Source organism: Bubalus kerabau, chromosome 7, assembly GCF_029407905.1.
Source record: "Bubalus kerabau isolate K-KA32 ecotype Philippines breed swamp buffalo chromosome 7, PCC_UOA_SB_1v2, whole genome shotgun sequence".
In the NCBI taxonomy this organism is placed as follows: domain Eukaryota; kingdom Metazoa; phylum Chordata; class Mammalia; order Artiodactyla; family Bovidae; genus Bubalus; species Bubalus kerabau.
Genome location: NC_073630.1, coordinates 90866228 through 90889428, shown reverse-complemented (window position 1 = coordinate 90889428; position 23201 = coordinate 90866228). Strand labels below are relative to the sequence as shown.

The 23201-nt window shown below is 38.3% G+C and overlaps 1 protein-coding gene across 9 annotated transcripts in view; it reads right to left on the bottom strand.

Annotated features, from left to right (window-relative positions):
* Positions 1-23201, bottom strand: part of SLC4A4 (solute carrier family 4 member 4) — a 309392-nt gene that overhangs the window by 134878 nt on the left and 151313 nt on the right. For all 9 annotated transcript variants that reach the window (XR_008717186.1, XM_055588771.1, XM_055588772.1 and 6 more), the window contains one exon: positions 13679-13755. Coding sequence is in view for 8 of the 9 variants with exons in the window: in XM_055588771.1 (XP_055444746.1) it covers positions 13679-13755 (77 nt within the window). In the remaining variant the exon portion in view is untranslated. The remainder of the gene's footprint in view (positions 1-13678; positions 13756-23201) is intronic.

Sequence of the window (23201 nt, the reverse complement as noted above, 5' to 3'; positions counted from 1 at the left end):
AGAGACATTAAGAGCCTATACAAGAGCACTTACCTAGTTAGAAGGGAAGCCAGGATTTGAACCAACACCTCTAGGATTATATAAAAAACAAGCTGTTCTACTACATTTCACAGAAAACTCTAAAAGGGCTCTAAGTCTTCCATTCCTTTGATTTACATCTTTTTCTTCTATTCTTTCCACACTGAAGCATTACAATTTGTGAATTTAGATCACGGAGGCACAGCTAAAATGAAGACAACATAGTCTAAAGTGTAGTTCAGACTATCACGGCACAGATTAAGAAATATACAAGCACAGGACCACATAACCCCTAGTATAACATTAGAAAAGACAGAATTTTCTAAAAGCCTTTTATTTTCATTTATTCTTGGTTTTTATTTTAATAAAACATGCATGTTGTGCTACTTTAGCACATCTCTGAAAAATGAAACACTATAGAAAATTTTTTAAACTGAAAACCAAAATGTGACATGAATCAAGGTCTTTCAGAACTGATTACACTCCATTCCCTCAGCAGGACTTCAATCAGGGGCTTCCACAAAGACAGGTAGTAATAAGCACAACACTGCCATCATCCCCAGAAATCTCTTTATAACACATATTTACAGATGTTTTCAAAATGTCCAGATGAAAAGAGCTAGTCCTAGAGAATTCCACACTTTGAAAAAGAGCTTCATCACCATTTTAAGTAGTAGTGACAATTGTTATTTTTCTAAACAAAGTCTTCCTCCAGGGTGAGTGCCTGGGGATATCACTTTAGAGATGATAATTCAACAGGCAAAGAATTATGCACCCAGTTTTTCTTCATACAAAACTTCAATGCAGAGGCTACTCACTGAAATTTCTGAAATTACTTTGCTTATTTTTCATTGCCATAAACAAGCTGATATGGAAACAGACTTTATCTGTAAGTATCATGTGAGAAACAGAGTAATGCGGCCAAAGGCACTATGAGAAGAAAAACTTCTTTCACCTCTGACCACAAATTTTTCTGAAAACATGTCATCCTGATACATAGTTGTATTTCAACTTGACTTGTAATTTTAAATTTTAATGATATACTTGGATCTTACCATAATGCACTCCTGGACTCAAAATTATAATAAAAACTTAAAGTGAAACAGAGTTATAACAATGTATAGAGTAGAAGTATACAACAGACTATTACTCAGCCATAAAAAGAATGAAATAATGCCATCTCTGGTAACAGTGGATGGATCTAGAGATTACCATACTAACTGAGTCAGAGAAAGACAAATAGGGTATCACTTACACATGGGATCTAAAAACATGACACAAATTAACTTATTTACAAAACAGAAATAGACTCACAGACATGGAAAACCAACTTATGTTTACCAAAAGGGGAACGGGGGGAGAGGAATAAATTAGGAGTCTGGCATCGACAGATATTGAATATAAAACATTAAACAACAAGGACCTACTGTATACTACAGGGAACTATATTCAATATCTTGTAAAACACAATAATGTATAAAACTAGTAATGCTATGCTATGCTATGCTAAGTCACTTCAGTCGTGTCCGACTCTGTGCGACCCCATAGACAGCGGCCCACCAGGCTCCCCTGTCCCTGGGATTCTCCAGGCAAGAACACTGGAGTGGGTTGCCATTTCCTTCTCCAATGCAGGAAAGTGAAAAGTGAAAGTGAAGTCGCTCAGTCATGTCCGACTCTTAGTGACCCCATGGACTGCAGCCTGGGATTTTCCAGGCAAGAGTACTGGAGTGGGGTGCCATTGCCTTCTCCGTAAAACTAGTAAATTCTATAATAAATCACAGTCAATGATAAATCCTTCCCAAGTCTGATATGCCTCACCCCTACCTAATTTCATACTATTTCATATCATGCAAAATAAAGTACTTATGTCTAAAAGTAGAGTGTTGGACAGTCCACAATTTGAAATGGTCTCTGCTTGCAAAAATGGTCTCTGGTATTACAAAACTTAGCAATACCATGTCATCTTGCAATAGAACATCTTTCTGTGCTTGACAGTTGACTTTTCCAATATGTCCTCATGATAAACTGTTATTTTGTTTTAAATAAAGGAAAAGAAAAATATTTGGTGTTTTCTGTAAGCTATGTCAATCAGCCAGGTAACTATGTTCACTGAGCTTTCAATTATGAGAAAAAAATGTATAAATGAATTTTAACAAATTAAAGAGCACACTATATTTGAAATGTTACCATTTATAGGATTGTTCTAGCTGAAAAAAATTTTAATGTATGACATGGGCAAGGATGTTCATTTCAAGCAACTGATTAACCTAATGAAATACTCTGTCAACGCTCACGATAAGAAATACTAATTTTCAAAGCTGCCAGAATGAAAATATAAGACCTTAACAATACTTTCAGAAATCATCTGTCTCTGAGAAACTCTCAGAGTCAGTCATTTTCTCAGCCTTTAAAAAAAAAAAAAAAAAAAGATTTTTTGAGAAAAAGAATAAGTAGAAGCTGATTCTCCCCCAATTAGCCATCATCATCTTGACATCAACAATTTCCATGACTCCTGCCTCACCCTCTACCCCAAATTCTCTGCCTTTCCACTCCCACCTCATAAATAACATTAGATATTCATACAAAAAACAATAACAAACAAGCAAGTCCCTGTGAAGTGACAAACAATAAGTGCTTAATGGTATTAGAATTTGAGAAAGTGAAAGTGAAAGTCGCTCAGTCATGTCCGACTCTTTGTGACCCCATGGACTATATACTCCATAGAATTTTCCAGGCCAGAATACTGGAGCGGGTAGCCTTTCCCTTCTCCAGGGCATCTTCCAACCCAGGGATCGAACCCAGGTCTCCCTGAGACAGGTATAATTAACATGAGTCAGAAAACCCAAAGGTGCATGTAAGGAAAAAGTGGCACTTGACTTAGATCCTGAAGGAAAGGTTGAACTTGGAAAAGACACATGTGGGTCCAACAGAAATGTGTGTGCCATACCACTATCCATGGAAGGCAAATCAGACACATTTCATGGGTGTGCGAGCGGAGCAGTGGCGTGTGGAAGCTAAGAACATGAAACCCCAAAAAGCCAGATTAGCAACGTAAATCTGAGAAGTGAGGAATGACATCTAAAATGAAACTGACCTCCATCCTAACCAACCTTCCTGTCAAACAAAACCAAAAATAAAAAGTAGTATGTGTGTGTGTATGTGTTTAATCACTCAGTCATGTTAAATTCTTTGTGACCCCCATGGGCTGTAGCCCGCCAGGCTCCTCTGTCCATGGAATCCTGCAGGCAAGAATACTGGAGTGGGTAGCCATTCACTTCTCTGGGGGATCTTCCCGATCCAGAGATTGAACCCAGATCTCCTACATTGCAGGTGGATTCTTTATAGTCTGAGCCACCAGGAAAGCCCCAAAAGCAGTATAAACATGAAAATGATGGAGATAAATTAAAACTTATATAATATTTAAAGTATACTAAGCACATTCTTTTTCATGTAACAACTCTGTGAAGAAGGCAGTTCAGACTGAATTATAAAACCTTATTATGAATCAGGAGTTAAGGTACAACATGCTTATTTAAGTCTTCAAAGCTATTCCTATGATCAGCTTTAAAAACAGTTCAATAATAATTGCTTTTTCCGCTTTACCAGAAAAAAAAAGTGAAGGTTACAGTGATATTTATTTATCAGACCTAATGACATAGAAGTGAACATATATCCATAATAAGAACGAATACAATACCAAACAGCCTGAAAGTTGAGAGCCTGTAGGGTGTTTCTAAAAGCACAAGTAAAATTTTGTAAATCAAATGAGCATCTACTATGGTCTGTGGACAAGTCAACTGATTGCTAATTCTACAGGTAAGGCCTGGCGGGCTGTGATTCATGGGGTCACAGAGTCGGACACGACTGAGTGACTGAACTGAACTGAACTGAACAGGTAAGTATAATTTTTAAAAAGTTTTTAAAAGGTTAACATTGAAACCCTGTTGTATTTCATCAAATTTGGGGGGTTATTGCCATTATTCAAAGAATTTTAAAAGTCACATTATATTCCAATTGTTGGATAAACCAAGTCATTCACTTGTACCTGGTAAACTGCAGCAAGTTACATTCCAATGTATTTCTCACATTTTCTACCTAACTCCTTCCCCAATGAAGAATGTTTTATTTGGCTGAAACTCTTATCTTCTGTTATTTATGTTCTCTAAAATGAAAAGATGCTTCTAAAATCTCTCATTCCTCTTTGATGGACAGCTCTGGCCCCCACAGTTATTTATCTTGCCTTTCCCTGAACTGCTGCACTTCAAAGTCAGCACTACACGGTTATTCAGTCTCTCCAGCCAAATATAAACTCACATTCTGAAATCATATTTTTTACCTTATTTTTATTCTATCAGCCCTCATTGATCGCCACCAATACCACTCAGGGTATGAGCATACAACAGTTAATTCACAGAGTCTTTTAATCACTGTGGCAGCAGAAACATCCAATCACCATAAGGCTCAAGAATTTTTTTAAATTGTTGGTTTATTTAATAACAATTTTGGTGATTAGTCTATTCAGCACAATGCGTGCCCCAAAGACAAATCTAAAGTCATAAATTATCAACCAAACACCTGGGGCTTAGGATCTAAAAAAGACCATAAGGCAAAGAAGCAGAATTTCCTGTACTTGTTTAGAGCACAGCCCCAGGACCAGTGTTACCACTCAGATGCCATCTGACTTCAGAAAAAACTACTTAATGTCTTTGTACCTTAAATTTACCAACATATTAATATAAAACAGGGTTGATAATACCAACCGAAGCACTAGTATAAAAAGTGCTGAATGTATGTCTGTCATTATTAATTACTCTTCAGAGAGGAACAGACAGACTCATCACTTTCAGAGACAGCCCCCGAATGGTCAACGGTGCCACCAATACTGAAATTACAATGGTGTCCTCTAAATTGACTTGATTACTTCTAGCCTCTTGTATGCATATGCATTGAACACTGATTAGGCAGTAATATCGACTGGGAGTGATTAACCACTGCCCTTCAGATTGTAGAAAGAAACACTGCTACCATTTTAACATGGCAGCAGAGAAAACAGAAGCATGGTAGTTTTCATTTTAGTTCAATACGAGGGAGTGAAACCACACCATTGGTGGTTAACACCCAGAGCTATCAGAAAACTCTTCTGGTAACTGATAAGATCATGAGATTCTATGGAGGTGAAAAAATCAACTACCACTGACCACTCAGACAAGTGAGCCGGAAACAGTGGGAAACCCTTCTCTTTGTGAAGAAGAGGAAGAAACACTTCCTCCCATGGCTTGACCTCTTTGTAAATCTACTCTACAGAGATTCCCTGTTGCAAGGGAAGTAAGGAAACAGCAAAATCTGCAAATACCTCCCAACATGTAATGAATGATCTGCTGATCTTTTCATCAGTTATCCTAGATGACAACACTCCTCATAAAGGCGTAAACTTTTCATTTAACTCACTTTACAGTATGTATGTAAGTTCACTTAGAATTCTCTTGAGGGTGGAGGACGAGGAAAGAAATGCAGGGCCAAGTTGCAAATGTGCTGGATAGGGCTTCAAAAAAAATACTTGTTCAACCCTTCTTGCAAGTTTCCTTTTTGTTCCAAATGCTGACCACCAAGAAGGGCTCTTAAGAGGAAGCCATTTTTGGTTGCCAAGGAAATTCTCACAAAGTCACAGGGTGTCTCTCAGATCTGAGAATAGCTTCTCCTCAAGGAGAAGCAATCAGAAACACAAAGGCGGCCAAGTCTACGACCACTGTATTTCTCACCTCTTTACCTCAAAATACAAGGCAGATTAGCCAGCTCAGAGATCCAATTAGACCAGGAAAATAAACCCAGTTTTAGCCTTGATATTTTCAGCTTCTGCAAAAAAAGTCCCCAAAGTGAAGTAGGAGGCAGATGCTAGTAACTGGGATCCTTTTCACTTGAATTTAGTCGCTAAGCTTTTAGTGGAGTGAATCACAAAGGAGAAACTCAAATCTGACTGGCAAACAGTATCCCAGCAGTGAGAAAGGTTTATTCAAGTGTTTAAAAGACGTAGGATGAAACTGACATAATCTTTTGGGAAGGTAATTGGCAATACAAGGTGATCCAGCAATTCCACTTACAAAAATTTCTCCTTCAGAAGTACTCATGAAAGAATGCAAAAAAACCCCCCCAAAACTCAGTTACAATGAGGACATTTCTTAAAGGCCTGCTTGTAATTGCAAAGAAATAAGTAAATATCTATTAACAGATTATTTAAATGAAACGTGCACTATGTAGCCTTTAAGGAAAACAAGGTAGATGTTTGTGGTACTGTTAGGTTTCTAAAAAATCCAGTTCCCAAACAATATGATCTCATTTGTAATTTATATAAGTAAGCATATGCATTTTTATGTCTAGAAAAAGTCTAGAAGACTATATCAACCTGCTAATAGTGGTTATTTTGACGGTGAGAATTTGTGAACTTTCATTTTCTATTTTATTCATTTTGTTCTGCTTGAATTTTTACAGCAATTTTGTATAACTATGAATCAGAAAAAAACTAAAGTTTAAAAAACACTATAGATAATAAAATGTTACTACAGCAGGTAAAGAATAAGTCAATGTTTATAGTTACACTTATTATAAAGGTTTGTTAAACATGCCCTTAGGGTGTTTACCAAAAGGGACTGTTGCTTTCTGGTTTTCCACTTTCAAGGGGGAAAAAAGGTGTTTTGGGGTTTTTTTTTAATGACGTTCTGATCAGAGGTAGGTAATATGTGGCATGAGAGCAGACATCCATTAAAGATAATTGTTGATGGCATTCCACTACTCTCTACAACCTACGTATATTCTTTGCATTGGGATACAGCAAACTGCTACACACTGAAAAGAGAAAAAAAGTGACTTAAATAAAAAAACATGCCAGATAACCACTTAAGGCATATAAACCCGGCAATGCCATTTGTTCAATGGTGAACCAGGGATTGCCCTGTGGTGCTCCTGGAGTTCTTAGATTCTTTCATGGGCACCTGTGGCTCAGACAGTAAAGAATCTGCCTGCAATGCAGGAGACCCTTGATCAGAAAGGATGGGGAAGAGCCCCTAGAGAAGGAAATGGCTATCCACTCCAATATTCTTGCCTGGAGAATTCCACGGACAGAAAAGCCTGGCAGACTACAGTCCATAGGGTCCTAAAGAGTCACAAACAGTCAGACTACACGACTAACACTCACTTCACAGGTACAGGTGAGATCAAGGCTCAGGAACCCCTTAGGCTGCTCTGTCCACACATCCTGATGCCTCTTTCAAAACAGTAAGGAGTAAGTTGCTTGTCACCATTAAATTCTTAGAGAGACCTCTGGTGAAGGTCTCATGAGTCATGTGTTTTACCAGGCAATATCAAAAAGAGCACATAAACAATCACTCATAAGCTCAGTCTCACTACTCTCAGTGGCCTACATTCACTTCTAGTGCATTAAAACATTTTAATTTTTATTAATAGTAACTAATAATTAATCTAACTAATAGTGCATGGAGAATATGCTAACTAGAAAACTCACTTTCTCCCTTATAATACTTTCATGGTACAGAAGAACTTGCTTTGTTGATAGGAATAAGGTCTTGACACCTACGACAAAACCCATTAAGAAACTGGCTCTTGTCTGTTGAGCTGTTTACTGCACTGCGGTGTTCATCCAGTGTTTAATTATAGGAACAACACCAGATGATCCAGAACATTAGCAGATTCTTCCATCCCATCACACACTATTCTCAGTGATCTTTTTTCAGAGTAAATCAGAACACACCACTCTCTAGGTAAAATTCCCACAATAGTGTCTCTTGGTACTTAGAATACAATTAAAAGGTTCCCCTGTGTACTTGCCTGGCCTCGTCTACCTCTGCATACCTGCTTCCTTTGCTCCAGTCACTCTGGAATTTTTCTTATTCCTGTCTTGAATACAGCACACTCATTCCTGCCTCAAGGCTTTCCTCTTGCTTTTCATTCAGCCTAGAAACCTCTTTGCCCAGAACTTCTCTTCTCTGGGTAACCCTCCTACTTAAACCAGCTTTGCTGTACCTCTCCACATTATCCTACTATATTTTCTAGACAACACTTAGCATTGCATAACATTACCCTACTTGTTTATTTACTTATCTTTGTTATTTATTGTCTATCTGTCCCCTGAAGCACACAAGTTCCACGTGTCAAAAGATCGGTCTGTCTCATTTACCTCTGGAACCCTACCACCAAGAACATTTGCTAGCACAGAATATACTCTTTACATGGATCAGTGAGTTCAGCAGCCTACAATTATGGGGTGATTAAGAAGTTCAAATTTGCTGCAGCTGGCTTTCAATTTTACATTTTTTCTAAATTTTACAAACGATCTCTCCTTTTCTCACCTGAAAACACAACATAGAGCTGAGATTACCTGAGACAAGTTTATCTACTTCACTTTCAAGCTGACACATAACCTGTTTTTAAATGAAGGCTAGCTTTCTGATCGAGATAAATGGCTTTCACAGGAAACACAACAGTATGAAAATGCGGAAATTCAACTGTCAGTTTCAACTGGGACACAGGTTCTTAAAATCAGTATGAATATCTGTGCTTCTCAAACTCTGCTAATAATTAGTTGTTAATTCTTTCAGAATATGGGAGAGAACACAAGGTGGGAGGAGGAGGCTACAGAAGGTTAAATTTCTTGTAGAGAAGGAAAAGAGAATGACAAACATCAGTTTTGTTCATTATCTCAGTGACAAGCTAAACCCCTGGGAAAGGGGCTCCAAAGATAACCAGTGCCGCGGTGTTGCCAGTTCTCATCAAGGACTCCTGGTCAAAGGAAACTTGCAGCCACAGAGACCCTCTCTGCAGTTACTAACACCGCAGTGACTAAGCACATCTCATGACTGTAACCACCTCCTCACAACATGCCTTTCTTCTCGGGTTTTCACAGATGTGATTCCATCTGGAGCTTTCTCAGCAGTGTCTCACCGGTCCCTGAACACGTGCAAAAGACAGTATCATAACGTGAGCAAATACAACCCCTTCCCCACCGCTGTGCCTTCTCTGAGGAGCAGAGCAAGACCACCCATGCTCTGTGTGAAACAGAGGGGTTTCTGTCTGAGTGCTGAAAAAAGAAAAGCAAGTGCTATTGTACTTTTCCATTACTATGAATACGAAATAGCTATGAATGCTAAGGGAAGCTGTATGTGAGCCTCAGGATGGAAATCAAAATAATGAAAGCATCATCTCAGCTGAATTTAGGTGAAAGCGTCAGTCGCTCAGTCATGTCAGACCCTTTGAGACACTGTGAACTGTAGCCTGTCAGGCTCCTCTGTCCATGGAATCCTCCAGGCAAGAAGACTGGAGTGGGTAGCCATTCCCTTCTTCAGGGGATCTTCCTGACCCCAGGATTAAACCCAGGTCTCCTGCATTGCAGGTGGACTCTTTACCATCTGAGCCACCAGGGTGACTCACTCCTATATTCCACATGTGTAAGAAAGGATTAGGGGCATGTCCAATCACAAGATGTATCTTTCTAGATTCCATTTTAAGACAGTCATGGCTGAGAAGTTTCAAAGTTCTACCTGGTTTACTGATTTCATCCTCTTACTCCCTGACAAAAAATTTTAATTCAGGTCTGTCTCTACACAGACCAGGATTTCAAAAATAGAGATCACAAAGTATATTAAGGATAATAGTGTACTTAAAAATAATGCAAAAACTGGTTACAGTACCCTTTAGAAATTAACGTTAGGCCCAGTTCCACCAGGAAATCTATGGATAAGTTCTCAGGTAAGCTGGCTAAATAATCAGTATCAAGGAAGTGATGACTAGTTAAGAAGTTACAAGGATATGTGTGCAGAAGTGTCTCTCTAAGCATCTGCAAGAAATTTATCTACTGCTTTCACTGCAATCTACAGACTGTGATTTCACTTAACATTTATGTAATTGTGAGATGTTATTGCATTGCTCAAAAATGTGGGAAAAAAAAAGCCCTTTTAAACAGTCATCGTAGAGAGACTTCACTGGCAGTCCAGTGGTTAAGATTCTGCACTTCCACTTCAGGGGGTACAGGTCTGATCTAAGGTTGAGGAGCTAAGAACCCACATGCCTCACAGTCAAAATGCCAAAACATAAAAAACAGAAGCAATAGTGTTAACAAATTCAATAAGCACTTAAAAAAAGAAAAGATCCACACCAAAAAAAAAAAAAAAAAAATCTAAAAAACACAAAAGGAAATAAAAAATAAAAATAAATTAAAAAGTCATTGTACCACTGAGCACAGTATTTCCTCCAGAGAGTTAAAGCTACAAGGTAAAATAGTAAGAAGGAATTTTCTTATTCTCACAGATGATTCCATACTCACATGAAAATTATAACTAACCCATTGCATTTAATAAGCACCCACAGAATTTATAAATTTTTTTTTCAAAAACAGAAAAGAAATAAAAGGTAATAGAAAAACAAATCAGTCTAAGGTAATTGGGGAAGATAACTGGATAATGAAGAAAAAAAATCCTCCATAGCAACAAAATAGAGATTATTTATGTACATTTACAAGTCAATGAGCTCCAGATGTATTTTTTAAATCTACTTCTCCCCAGGTGTTTTCTTTTTTTTGCCTGATAAATATAACATCCAAGTTGGAATATTGTTGAAGCGTTGCATCATCTAAATTTTGGCGATGCTCTTTCTTCTGCCGTTAACTATTGTGAGCTATTTCTCAATAAAGCAGCCGCTACTGAAATTGTAAGTACTAGGCTTGGCAGAGCCAGACAGAAAAAGTGCAGCCCACAGATCTGTTTCTTCTGTTTTCCCAAAACAGAATCTCATAAAAAATATGCCCTCAAATTTTGTCACTATGTAGCTGTCAGAAAGAGAAATTCTGCTTCTCTTCCTATCTCTGAACATTAAATCCATTCCTTGTGCTACTGGGAAGTTATATAGCTCCAGGAAGCTGTGAGGTACCATCGCAACTGTTCAAATTGTATCCAGGCAGAATAATCAGTCCATCAGAAAACTTCAGTTCCAGTTGGATGCAAGTTTTTTGGGCCAACTTGGAAAAGCATACCGAACAAGTTTGACTTTACTGCCAAGATCATTTCCAGGACATTGGCTAATTAATTATAAAAGCTTTTTCAAAACAAATTTGAGCCTGGCAACCTTTTTTCCTACCCAAACAGAGAAAAAGCAGGCTAAAAAATAAAAAGCCCAAGTTTATTGCAGGGTTTTGTGTGTGTGTGTGTGTGTGTGCCAGGGTTTCATCTTCTTAGCAAGCCTATTTTCTTCTTCTCACCAGAAAATGATCCAGGAGCTTTTGTATTTGAAGTTAATAAGACTGTAGGTATATAAACTGGAAATATTAGTTTGCATTTGTACTCTACTTCTGATTATAGAGGAGATCATGGGTCAGTTACAAAGCGCCTCTTCAAACTCTTTTGTGGGAAGCAAAGATGAAGTTTCTTTCTCTTTGAGGGGATGAAGGGTTCATTGGATGAACAATGGCTATTGTATTAGATAAATGAAGATGGACAGTTGCTCTTTATAATGATATACGCATCACCTGCATTTTCTAGCTTTGAAAACAAAAAGAACAAAATTCCTGAATGAAATCTTCCTGGTTTCAACATCATATGAACCTTGATGAATAGGAGACATTGGAGATAGGCATCAGAGATTCTGGTTTTAAGGACGACACAGGCTTTATTTAGTTAAATCAACTAAATCATAATGTTCCAACCTATTTCTTCTAACTGGGAATCAAAATCTTATGTAATAAACATCTTAACCCATCAAATTTCTTTTGTATATGCTCAGATATGAAGACAACCAAGAACGTAAGAAATTTCTCTCAACATTTACCAGCAGCTATTGACAAATGCCTGACAAGAGAACTGTCTCGAGTAAAAGAAGTCTTCCTAAGAAATTGTCAACCCAGATTTTCCTAACTTCCTTATCCTGTATCAAGGTTCCAATAAATCTCATAATTAGAATGCTGCTTTGTCAATCGTTGGAGCCAAAATGTACAAAATAGTTTTGAGTAAAATTCTCAACAAGTCCTAGTGGACTGAGTTTTCCCTTTCAGTAGTGTTATGATCCTACCAATGCATTCAATGTTTAGACAATCATCCTTCACAGTATTTCAAGAGGTAGGCCAATGGTAGGAAGGAGTGCTATCCATATTAGCATTTAAGAGTAGGTGGCAACTTTAGAAGTCAAGAATTAATCTCAGTGCTGGGGCAGGGGTGGTGGGGGTGGGCAGTGCAGTAATTAAGCCTAACCAAAGCACAGTCTCTCTTCTGGGAAACACAGGTAAGTTAAAATGAGAAAGATTACACCAGATTTCAGAGAATCTTCAAAGTTGGCATATTCTGAACTTAACTTGATAGAAGCCAGTATAAGCTTTTGACCTGAGGGGAAAGATAAGAACAATAATATGAAAAATGTATCGAATTAGGAGAAAATGGGGACAGGGTTATTCCAAAGGTGGTTAGAAGGAGAATAAAGAAATCAATGTCACTTTACAAGAAAGAACATAATTTCACCTTTCCAGTACTTTTGGGAATTCACTAAGGTCTGAAAACCTCTGTCTAAAGAGAAACATGGTTGTAAATAAGGTGTCATTGCCTTAGGAATATATAATTGAGATTTATTTATTTATTCAAGTAGAATTTTCAACCCATTAGCTCAAATAACTCATTTTATTCTTTAATGCAAAGTACAAAAAGTTCCAAAGAATTGATGTCTTCCAACTGTGGTGCTGGAGAAGCCTCTTGAGAGTCCCTTGGACAGCAAGGAGATCAAACCAGTCATAAAGGAAATCAGTCCTGAATATTCATTGGAAGGACTGATGCTGAAGCTGAAGCTCCAATACTTTGGCCACCTGATGTGAACTGACTCATCTGAAAAGACCCTGATGCTGGGATTGAAGGCAGGAAGAGAAGGGAATGACAGAAGATGAGATGGTTGGATGGCATCACTGACCCGATGGACATGAGTTCAAGCAAGCTCTGGAAGATGGTGAAGGACAGAGAAGCCTGGTGTGCTGCAGTCCATGGGGTGGCAAAGAGTTGCACACGACTGAGCGACTGAACGACAACAAAGTACAAAATTATACCTAGTCACATTTTTAACTAGTTCAAGTCCAGATACTCACTCAACTAGGAAAATGATCCAGTTTCTATTATATTCTTTTTAAAAGAAAACATATTGAGGTTCAAAACTTAATTGCTTTTCATTTCAAATGGGTTACTTACCATATATTTTAATAAGCAAACACACAGCTAACAAGACTATCATTACCTTTGCCTGAAGTATCCCCCCAAAGTTCACAACAGACAGCATTCCCTAGCCCTTCACAGTTCACCAGAGCACTTTTTTAATAAATTACCTTATTTAAGCACTACAATAAACCTGAGGTAGGAGTTATTATTACTATCTTAAAGCTGAGAGAACTATAGTTTCAACATTTAAACTGCCCAAGTGAAGATCTCTGGACTAAGCTAACTCTTATCTTCTGGACTTCAAATCCCTTCACAAACTGCTTCCCCTTCTTTCCAAGGAAGTGAGAATAAAAAAAGCCATCAACATATATTGGTTCAATTTAAGTTAGGAAACCACCATTTCTCATCTCTTCCCAGCATCTTCTAGATATACTTTGTCTTACACTTTAAAGAAGCAAGAATTCCTGGCTTACCTGGTCCTTCTCTGGTTTATCAGAAATGTCATTCAGGCTGGAAGAAGTCAGATTCCTGTGGGTCATGGCTGGGCTACCTGTAAAAACAGAATGGGACCGTCATTAAAGACTTCTTGTAAAAAACGCAAAGCTTCTGGTTGTACACTTCATGAACGCTAGTAGATGATGATGGGAATGGTGATGGTGCTTGAGCTGTGTTAGGACTCTCCCGAAGAGTTTTCCAGAGTTGGAAAGTAAGGTGAGAGAACTAACATGGTTAAACAAAAAATATCTCAAAGACCTTGTTTAAGTCTTCTTTCTTGGCTTTGAAAGAAAGATGTAAAACTTATACACATAAAAATATATTTACTCCTGGTTTTGGCTTGCCCTTTACACACATCCTAATTTATCTATTTCTTTGCCTATAGATGTGGGCTCCTTCCTTATTTCAGCAAAGCTGGCCCCAGGACAAAAGGCCTGGACCTCCTCTCCATCAGCCTCTGCAGTCCTTCCTAGGCGCCACCTGCTCTGATCAACCCCCCAAACCATCTGTATTCCATTCTCTGACTAACATTTTATCAAGAATATTTCTCCTTAGTGGGCATCTGAGCCAGAACCCCTATACTTTTCCTCAGTGTTATCACAGCTCCCCTTACTTCCTGCATTCCCATTTACCAGATTAAAATAAGCATATCCCATCTTCCTCCCTAATATGCCAAACCTCTCATTCAAGTCAAGAGACAGATTTTATCAGGAATATTCCATGGGCAACAAGCTCCACAGCAGTATGGGTGCTGTAGATAAAATCCACTGGCAAATCAACCAGTGACTTCAGATACAATCACACAAGAACAGAGAGGGGGCCATCTAGATGAGAACCATTTTCAAATAGACTGGTTAATCAACAAAATACTGAGCTTTCATTTTGCAGCTGAACTTGAAATTTCTTGGCTTACTAAGCAAAAGAATAACTTTTCAAAGGCAGGGTGTTTGACCCACCCCTGCAAGGTGCTGAGTAATGTGTTCCCCATTTAATCCTCAGCGATCTGACTCAGTCTGGTCTTCACACTAAAAGGACAAGGGTTGAAAAACAAGCACCCAAGTTCGAACACAGCTTCATGCTTGCTTCCATATAATTCTTCAGATCACAGACTTCCATTTCTTCAGGCCAAAACATCAACACAAAATTCTATCAAAGATTAAAATCTACTCCTAATAATTTAATGTCTATATAACAGCTGCTCATTAAATAATATAATTGTCTTTAACTACTAGATCAATTTTCTTGAGCTGGCAAAACCAGAATTATTTTCCACTCTGCTGCATTTCATTGAGTAAGCATGGCCCAGATCTCTTAAACCCTTTACCTGGTAGGATGTTTTATTCTAGGAAAATTTAAGCACAGGGCATTTTTCAAAGGAAAGTAACATCTGAAAAACTGCTTTACAAGCACAATTAAAAGAACCTCTTTGAAAGCCACATTTTCTTCTCTGAACCACATACAAGGTTTCTATGGTCTTCAATACAAAAGGCGCCAGGCACAAACATGAATGCCCCCAAATAATGCTGGGCTAGAAACTAACAGGAATTGATAAGTACATACAATTTTGTATTTTACATTAAAAAACAAAAGCATTTTGATATTTGGCAAATCTAATACAGTTATGTAAAGTTTAAAAATAAAATAAAATTAAAAAAAAAAAAAAAAAAGCATTTTTTTTTTAACCAAATGGGTGAAGAGTCTACCTACATAAGCAAAAGAAAAAACAACTGAACTATTTATTCTTTTTTCCCCTGAACTTTAAACTTTTTATTTTGTATTGGAGTATAGCCAGTTGACAATATTGTGGTAGTTTCAGGTGAACAGCAAAGGGACTCAGCCACACATATACACATATCCATTCTCCCCTCAAACCCCTCTCCCGACCAGGCTGGCACATAACACTGAGCAGAGTTCCATGTGCTATACAATAGGTCCCTGTTGGTTATCCATTTTAAATATAGCCGTGTGTACATGACCATCCCAAACTCCCTAACTATCCCTCCCCACTCAGCAACCATAAGTTCGTTTCCTCAGTCTGTGAGTCTCTTTCTGTTTTTTAAGTAAGTTCATTTGTATCATTTCATTTTAGACTCCACATATGAGGGATGTCATATGATATTTCTCCTTCTGTATCTGACTTAACTTACTGAATTATATATTCTTAAAGCAATGAAGCCTTAGCAATCCTAAATTAAAAGCAGCTTATGTAAATTAATAGGTATACTGATTTCTAATTATTAAATCAATTGTATATAAGCATGAATACTGAAATGAATTTGAAAGCAATTTTTCACTAAGTAATTTAAATTTTCTAGGCAAAATTCTAAACTCATTGATTTACACTGGAAATTCTTCATAAATACTGCGAAGGTACATTTCACCCAAGCACTGTCCTGCTGCTCCTGCTGCTAAGTCACTTCAGTTGTGTCCAACTCTGTGCGACCCCATAGACAGCAAAATCTGAAGCAAACAAGTAAGGTTTCCATTATAATGGTAATCCTGACTGATGTTACAACTTTTCCAAGAAAGCTCATATACTGCCGCATTTCTCTTGTTTCTGAAAGACAGTTACAGGATAACTATCTGTATTTGTATTATACTGCAGGGGGGCGGGGGGACATAGAAAAGGCACAGGAACAAGGAAGATGCAGGAACCAGATGGGGAAGAAGAGGCCACTGTTAGAAACAATCACATCCATTGTCCCTCCCAACTTTATCTGATTCTCATTAATAAAAGTAATATTAACAGTTTCACTGATGTTTAACTTTGTAACACACTGAAAGAATTCAGAAGTCAACACTTCTAGGTAAACCTTAAGCAAAGATGATCAGCATTCTTGCACCTTTTCCACCTCCCTCCCTAGTAAACTCTCCACCTCTGCCCTCCACAACACCCTGAACCAAAGACAAAGGCTTCCCAATGTTCCAACTCAGTAGTTCCCAAAGTATGGTCCCCAGACCAGCAGTAGCAGCATCACCTGAGCACGTATTAGAAATGCAAATTCTTGTGACTCACCCCAGACCAATTATATCAAATGCTGGGTATGGGGCCAAGCAAGGTGGGTTTTACCAAACCTCTGAAATGATTTTGAAGCAAGCGAAAGCTGGAGAACCACTACTCTAAATAAACCAGTTTCTTAACCACAGGGTGTGTCCTAGTTGGAACTGAACTGCATGAAACATACATAAATTAAAGTAGCAAAAGAGGCAGATCTGATAACCTTGTCCTCCTGCAAGCCATTGCTCAAAACCGTCACATCTCAAGTAAATCATGGAGTTAGCTTCTTTGCCACATAAACACACACAAAAAGGACTGTCCACAGCCTTTCCTCTAAATCTTCACCTACACAATCAATAGGCTTCCCTGGTAGCTCAGATGGTAAAGAATCTGCCTGCAGTGCAGGAAACCTGGGTTCAATCCCTGATTTGGGAAGATCTCATGGAGAAGGATCTCATAGAGGAGGATGAGAAGGTTGAATTACATCACCGATGCAATGGACATGAACTTGGGCAAACTTTGGGAGATAGTGAGGTACAGGGAGGCCTAGCATGCTGCAATCCAAGGGGTCGCAAAAAATCAGACATGACTGAAGTGACTTTAGCACACACACATTCAATGAATAACTTTGTTATCGGAATTCACTATTTAATCAGCCTTTTCCAGAAACACATCACCCAAATCAAAGAAGGCAAGGACAAGAGATTACAAACCAGATTATACCTGGGAATCAGAAATTTCCGTGTGGCACTTTAGCAAACCTGGGAAACTTACACAAAGAGTCCCTAACAATGTTCTACCATGGATAATCTGTACCCAATAGTCAATAAGACACACTGTCAGGCTAACTCAGTGTTTTCTAGAGTTTTGGCCTATTAATGTAAACTCAATACACTGCAATATTGAGGGAGTGGGGGTAGCAGAAGCAAATGTCATTGTGAATCAAATGTACCCAAAAGTATGCTGCTTCTTGTGCAGGTAAAGATGCATCTGCTCAGAGCAGCAGAGAATGCAGTGGTTGGGTAGTATCACCGACTCAACAGACATGAATTTGAGCCAACTCTGGGAGATAGTGGAGGACAGAGGAGCCTGGGGTGCTGTAGTCCACAGGATTGCAAAGAGTTGAACACAACTTAGCTACTGAACAACAACCACCACCAGTAGGCCTTTCTTTCTAATATACAGGCCAAATGAATGTTTTATAACTGCTCTTGGTCTAAAGCAATTTTGTGTTTTTCAAATCTGATTTTTACAACAGAAAAAGAAGAACCAGCCTTGAGTGAATAATCATAATAATTTCCATATTATTGTATTTTGGCCATAAGAAAAAGAAAGCTTGGAGGAGCACATTTTCAAGCAGTTTCACACAATTGAAAACAATTTCATTTTCAAAGTACCCACTTGGCAGGTACATACTGTCTTCTATAAAAATTAATAACATTCTGTACAAAGTTTGAAAATCGTTGTTATTCTTTAGCACACATGTAGCAATTCATAAAGTCCTTTGCAATTGTATCTGTTAGATACTATAAAAAGAGGTAGGAGAATGTACAGCATAGAAAAATGATGATACTTATATGTGTACATGTTAAGTAAAAATGTAAATATGTATGTGATGCAATGACAGACACATAAACTGACCTCCCCATCTCATACCCTCATAATGAGACTATAGGATATATTCTCTGTACACCTCACTGACTCACTGATACTTTTTCCCCCCTATGTTGACATAACAAATCTACTTTAAGATGTGTATATCTAAGATTAAGGGTCAACTAATCTTTCTGGACTCATGAGAATCCCTTGGACTGCAAGGAGATCCAACCAGTCCATTCTGAAGGAGATCAGCCCTGGGTTTTCTTTGGAAGGAATGATGCTGAAGCTGAAACTCTAGTACTTTGGCCACCTCATGCAAAGAGTTGACTCATTGGAAAAGACTCTGATGCTGGGAGGGATTGGGGACAGGAGGAGAAGGGGACGACAGAGGATGAGATGGCTGGATGGCATCACTGACACGATGGACTTGAGTCTGAGTGAACTCCGGGAGTTGGTGATGGACAGGGCAGCCTGGCGTGCTGTGATTCATGGGGTTGCAAAAAGTCGGACACAACTGAGAGACTGAACTGAACTGAAGTAGTTTAATTTACATTATCTTACTTAATCCTCAGATAAACACTCTGAGATCAGTATCATTATTACCACTTACACATAAACAAAATGAACTTCAAGTTCATGATCACACAGCAAGTGTCAATTTAAATCCAGATCTCTTAATAACAATCTAGGGGTGTGGGGGGTGGGATTCGTCTCTCTATGTTATTTACATAAAAAAACATATAAACTTCATTATTTTCAATGAAGAGAAAATATAATGTACAACCACAAAAGATATATCCTATTTCTATGGCAATTAGGTGCAATATAAAATCACCAAGGAGGTTTAAGCCAAAAATGTTCTTGGTTTCCAATTTAGCTTCTCCCAAAGATGGAGTCTGCATTTCTTTACTTTTTCATTTTCATAAAGTAAAGGAGAAAAATATTCAACTCAGCTACTCTGCTTGCCACAGTGATTGAATAGTAGCCCGAAACCACAGCTCTGTGAAAAAGGAGAAAGGATACTAAAAGCAATAGCAAAGTAATTATAAAAGCAATAATGCTACACACTTCTGAATGTCCTAAGTCACAGTCATAGCCAAGTGTTTGTAAGATTCCACAATGAACGTACAGCCAATTCTCCACTATTTCCATACTGGTTTTCCACCTTTCAAGAAATTTTGCAATATCTTCCCATTTCAACCACTAAGAACAGGAATATAACAGGACAGGGATAATAAATCTGTTAAGATATAACAAGTTTGACTGAGAAAGTCCTTCTAGAAGGAATAGCTGAGATAAGCTTGAATTCTGTCAGATCAGTTTCCTAGTCTTCCATGGCAAAAGATCACCAAGAGCTGTCCCCACCAAAAGTAATTTTAAAAAAAGCATGTCATCAAGACCTCCAACCCGTTCTCAGTGCCCACCTCCAAATAAAATGCAGAAATATTTAAAATATAAATATGAGACTAAAGAACATTTAAAATTTTATCAGTAAGAGCTCTTTGAAAGAATCTCATAACTAACAGAAAATCAGTTTGGATATTTTTGCTTGTACAACTTTTAATTATTTTGTTTTATTTAGAGGATCTCTGTTGTTTGCTCATGATTTAATATCATGTAAACTCCAAGAACACAAAGCCAAGGCCTTTGGTTTGTCTTGTTCACAGCTACAGCCCCAGAGCTTGGCACCAGTGGCACTTAATAAATATTTGTGAATGAATGAATAACAGCAACTGGGTATCACTTTACTTCCATTTGGAGTTACTACTATAAACACTACTGTTCAAAGTCTATTTCCTATGGAGGGAGATGCAATGTGCAGACTCCAAGAAACTTCAGGCTTGGAAAGCCTTAGAGTAAATAAGGAAGAAGTTTGTAGCTGGCCCAGAACTAACGGAATGGAAAGACACTGCCAAACTGGCTAAATGCCTGTCAGTCAGCAGTAGAAAGAGAGGTAAGAAGCAACAAACGTGAGAAAGAGACACCCTGGGTGCAGGAAGAATCAGGTGAGAATGAGCGGAGACACAAGGGAAGGTGCCAGGACTCACTGCAAGGAAAGGACAGCCTTGGGTAGAGAAAAGTCTGGGGAACAGAGATAAAGAATGAGGTTGGTTTGGAAAGTTAAAGAAAATTTGGAGGAAGGAAGAAGACATCAAAAGATCCAGATAACTATGGAAGTACGTGAGTCAAGTTCTAGCCAAAAGCTGAAGTCATCCCTAATGTGTGGGGCAAGGATGAGGGAGAAGACATCCTTACAGAGAGAAATGGAAGAAAGCAGAGGCCAAGGCAGTGCAAACACAAAGACTATTCTCTGTTTTAAAGACCATTCTCTATCTTTTTGAGATCTCTGCTGTCTACATGCCCCTTGATAATCTACCCACCCTCAACTTCTTTGACCCTATTTTCTGTGTTTTTGAATTTTCTGAACTACTCTGTTGGCTTTTCTCAAGATTCAGTGTTAGGGCTTCAACATCTCAATGTTGAATACATAGCCTTCATTTCTTCTAAGTCTTTTTAAATTTCAACCAGCAAAAGCAAAATCCTCTCACCAGAGTGACTCCCATTCCCAATCCAATGATATTGCACTGGATATTTAATTTTTATTATGATCTAAAATAAAAATTAAATATTTATTATGATCTAAAATGGCTTCCCTGGTGGCTCAGAAGGTAAAGAGTCCGCCTGCAGTGCAGGAGACCCGGGTTTGATCTCTAGGTCGGGAAAATCCCCTGAAGAAAGAAATGGCAACCCACTCCAGTATTCTTGCCTGAAAAATGCCATGGACAGAGAAGCCTGGCAGGCTACAGTCCATGAGTTCGCAAAGAGTCAGACACGACTGAGCAACTTCACTTTATGATCTAAAATACATAGTTAAATTTTTTAAAGGCATTTCATTCTCTTTCTGTGCACACACAATACACACGTGACATTTGAAAAATCTCTAATCAGTTGCGGAAACATTCAGAAACAAACAAGGACTAAAAAACTTACTAAAATAGGAAAGACTCCATAAAGGACTTCAGGGCATCTGTGGTCCCTGTGATTACATATAGTGTTTGTAAGTCTTTGTGTCACCTGCACTTGTGTGCATGCACACACACAAACATAAAACTATGAACCAAAAGTTACCCTGTACAAAGAATATAGGTGGAAGCACAGAAAATAATTTATTACCTTATCTCATGAAAGTAGAAAAAGAAAAGAACAGTGATGTCAGCAAGACTATGCTACTTAGTAAGAGGGTGAGTTAGAAAAATCAATGGAAGATTAAGAATCAAGGAAAGGAACATCTCACTATCTTCATGACCCAAAGTGATTTTACTAAATACTCTCTCATCAGGTTGAGGACCTGTGATAGGTCCCCACAGCCACAGTATTCCAAGCACATGTAACAGTGTCAGATTTCCTAATTTGGACTCCCTTATATCTGTATGTTGATACTGGATCCAAGACATAGTAAAAATTTTACTAATTAATGGAGAAGTTCTCTGAATTGATGAAGTGTCTAAATTTAAAACAATTTAAGAAAGCTACCAATTCAACTTAGTATATGACTTGATAAATGCGTTTATCCTTCTCCCTTCCTAGATAGTTTTAAAATAACAGATTAAAAACAAAAAATTATAAATACACATCAATTAAAAAAATTAATAGACAACCAACAGAGACAAGAGACTTCAAAAACTTTCTAGAAGCAAAAGAATAGGTAAGTGTATTAGAACCTGAGAGCGGATCAAGAGGGAGGGAATGAAAAAAAAAGAGTATTAGAACTTGATACTATTTGTGCTACATAGAAACTACAGTGTGAAATATGTGCAGGAAGTTATGGAGTCAAAAAAGAGATCTTCCATGAAAAACACTGAAGAAGCGCCACACTGGAAGAGGCCAAGTCCAATGGAGGCCCAAGTAAGATGCAAGCAGAAAGGGATGAGTTCATGGAAAGTCACTGCCCCTAAAGTTTGCTACCATCCCAGTGGGTGCACACCCAGCAGCTGAGGCATTTACACCACAGGGTTCATTGCTGAAGTGGGATTTAGAAAAGACCAGACAATCAGAGCAGGAGTTTGTACCTCATAGCAAAATCTTCTGATTTCAAGCATTCAGGATGACAGGATGACATTTCCTACTCACTCTAAAACAAATCCTCTTTCAGTTCAGTTCAGTTGCTCAGTCGTCTCCGATTCTGTGCTACCCCATGGACTGCAGCAGGCCAGGCCTCCCTGTCCTTCACCATCTCCTGGAGCTTGCTCAAACTCATGTCCATCGAGTCGGTGATGCCATCCAACCATCTCATCTTCTGTCACCCCCTTCTCCTCCTGCCTTCAATCTTTCCCAGCATCAGGGTCTTTTCTAATGAGTCAGTTCTTTGCATCAGGTGGCCAAAGTATTGGAGCTTCACCTTCATCATCAGTCCTTCCAGTGAGTATTCAGGACTGATTTTCTTAGCATTGATTTACTTGAATACAAATGAACAACTGAGAATTATCAGATATATGAGAGGAAGCCCAAGACTAAACACACACACAACCAAAACACAACTTCAATAAAAGAATTATAATTTAGAAAACTTAAAGATTCTTACTAGTTTGCAAGAGATTTGAGAAGATACTGTATCCATAAAATGTGGACAGAATGCTATAAAAAATGGAAAAGGAAAATGCTTTACAGTTATAATAATTTTCAAGACTACTATTACTATCAAGATGTGATAGTAATAAATGTATATGGGCTTCCCAGGGGGCACAGTGGTAAAGAATCCCCCTACCAATGCAAGAGATGCAAGAGATGTGGGTTCGACCCCTGGGTCAGGAATACACCCTGAAGAAGCACATGGCAACCCACTCCAGTATTCTTGCCTGGAGAATCCCATGGACAGAAGAGCCTGGTGGGCTACCGTCCATGGG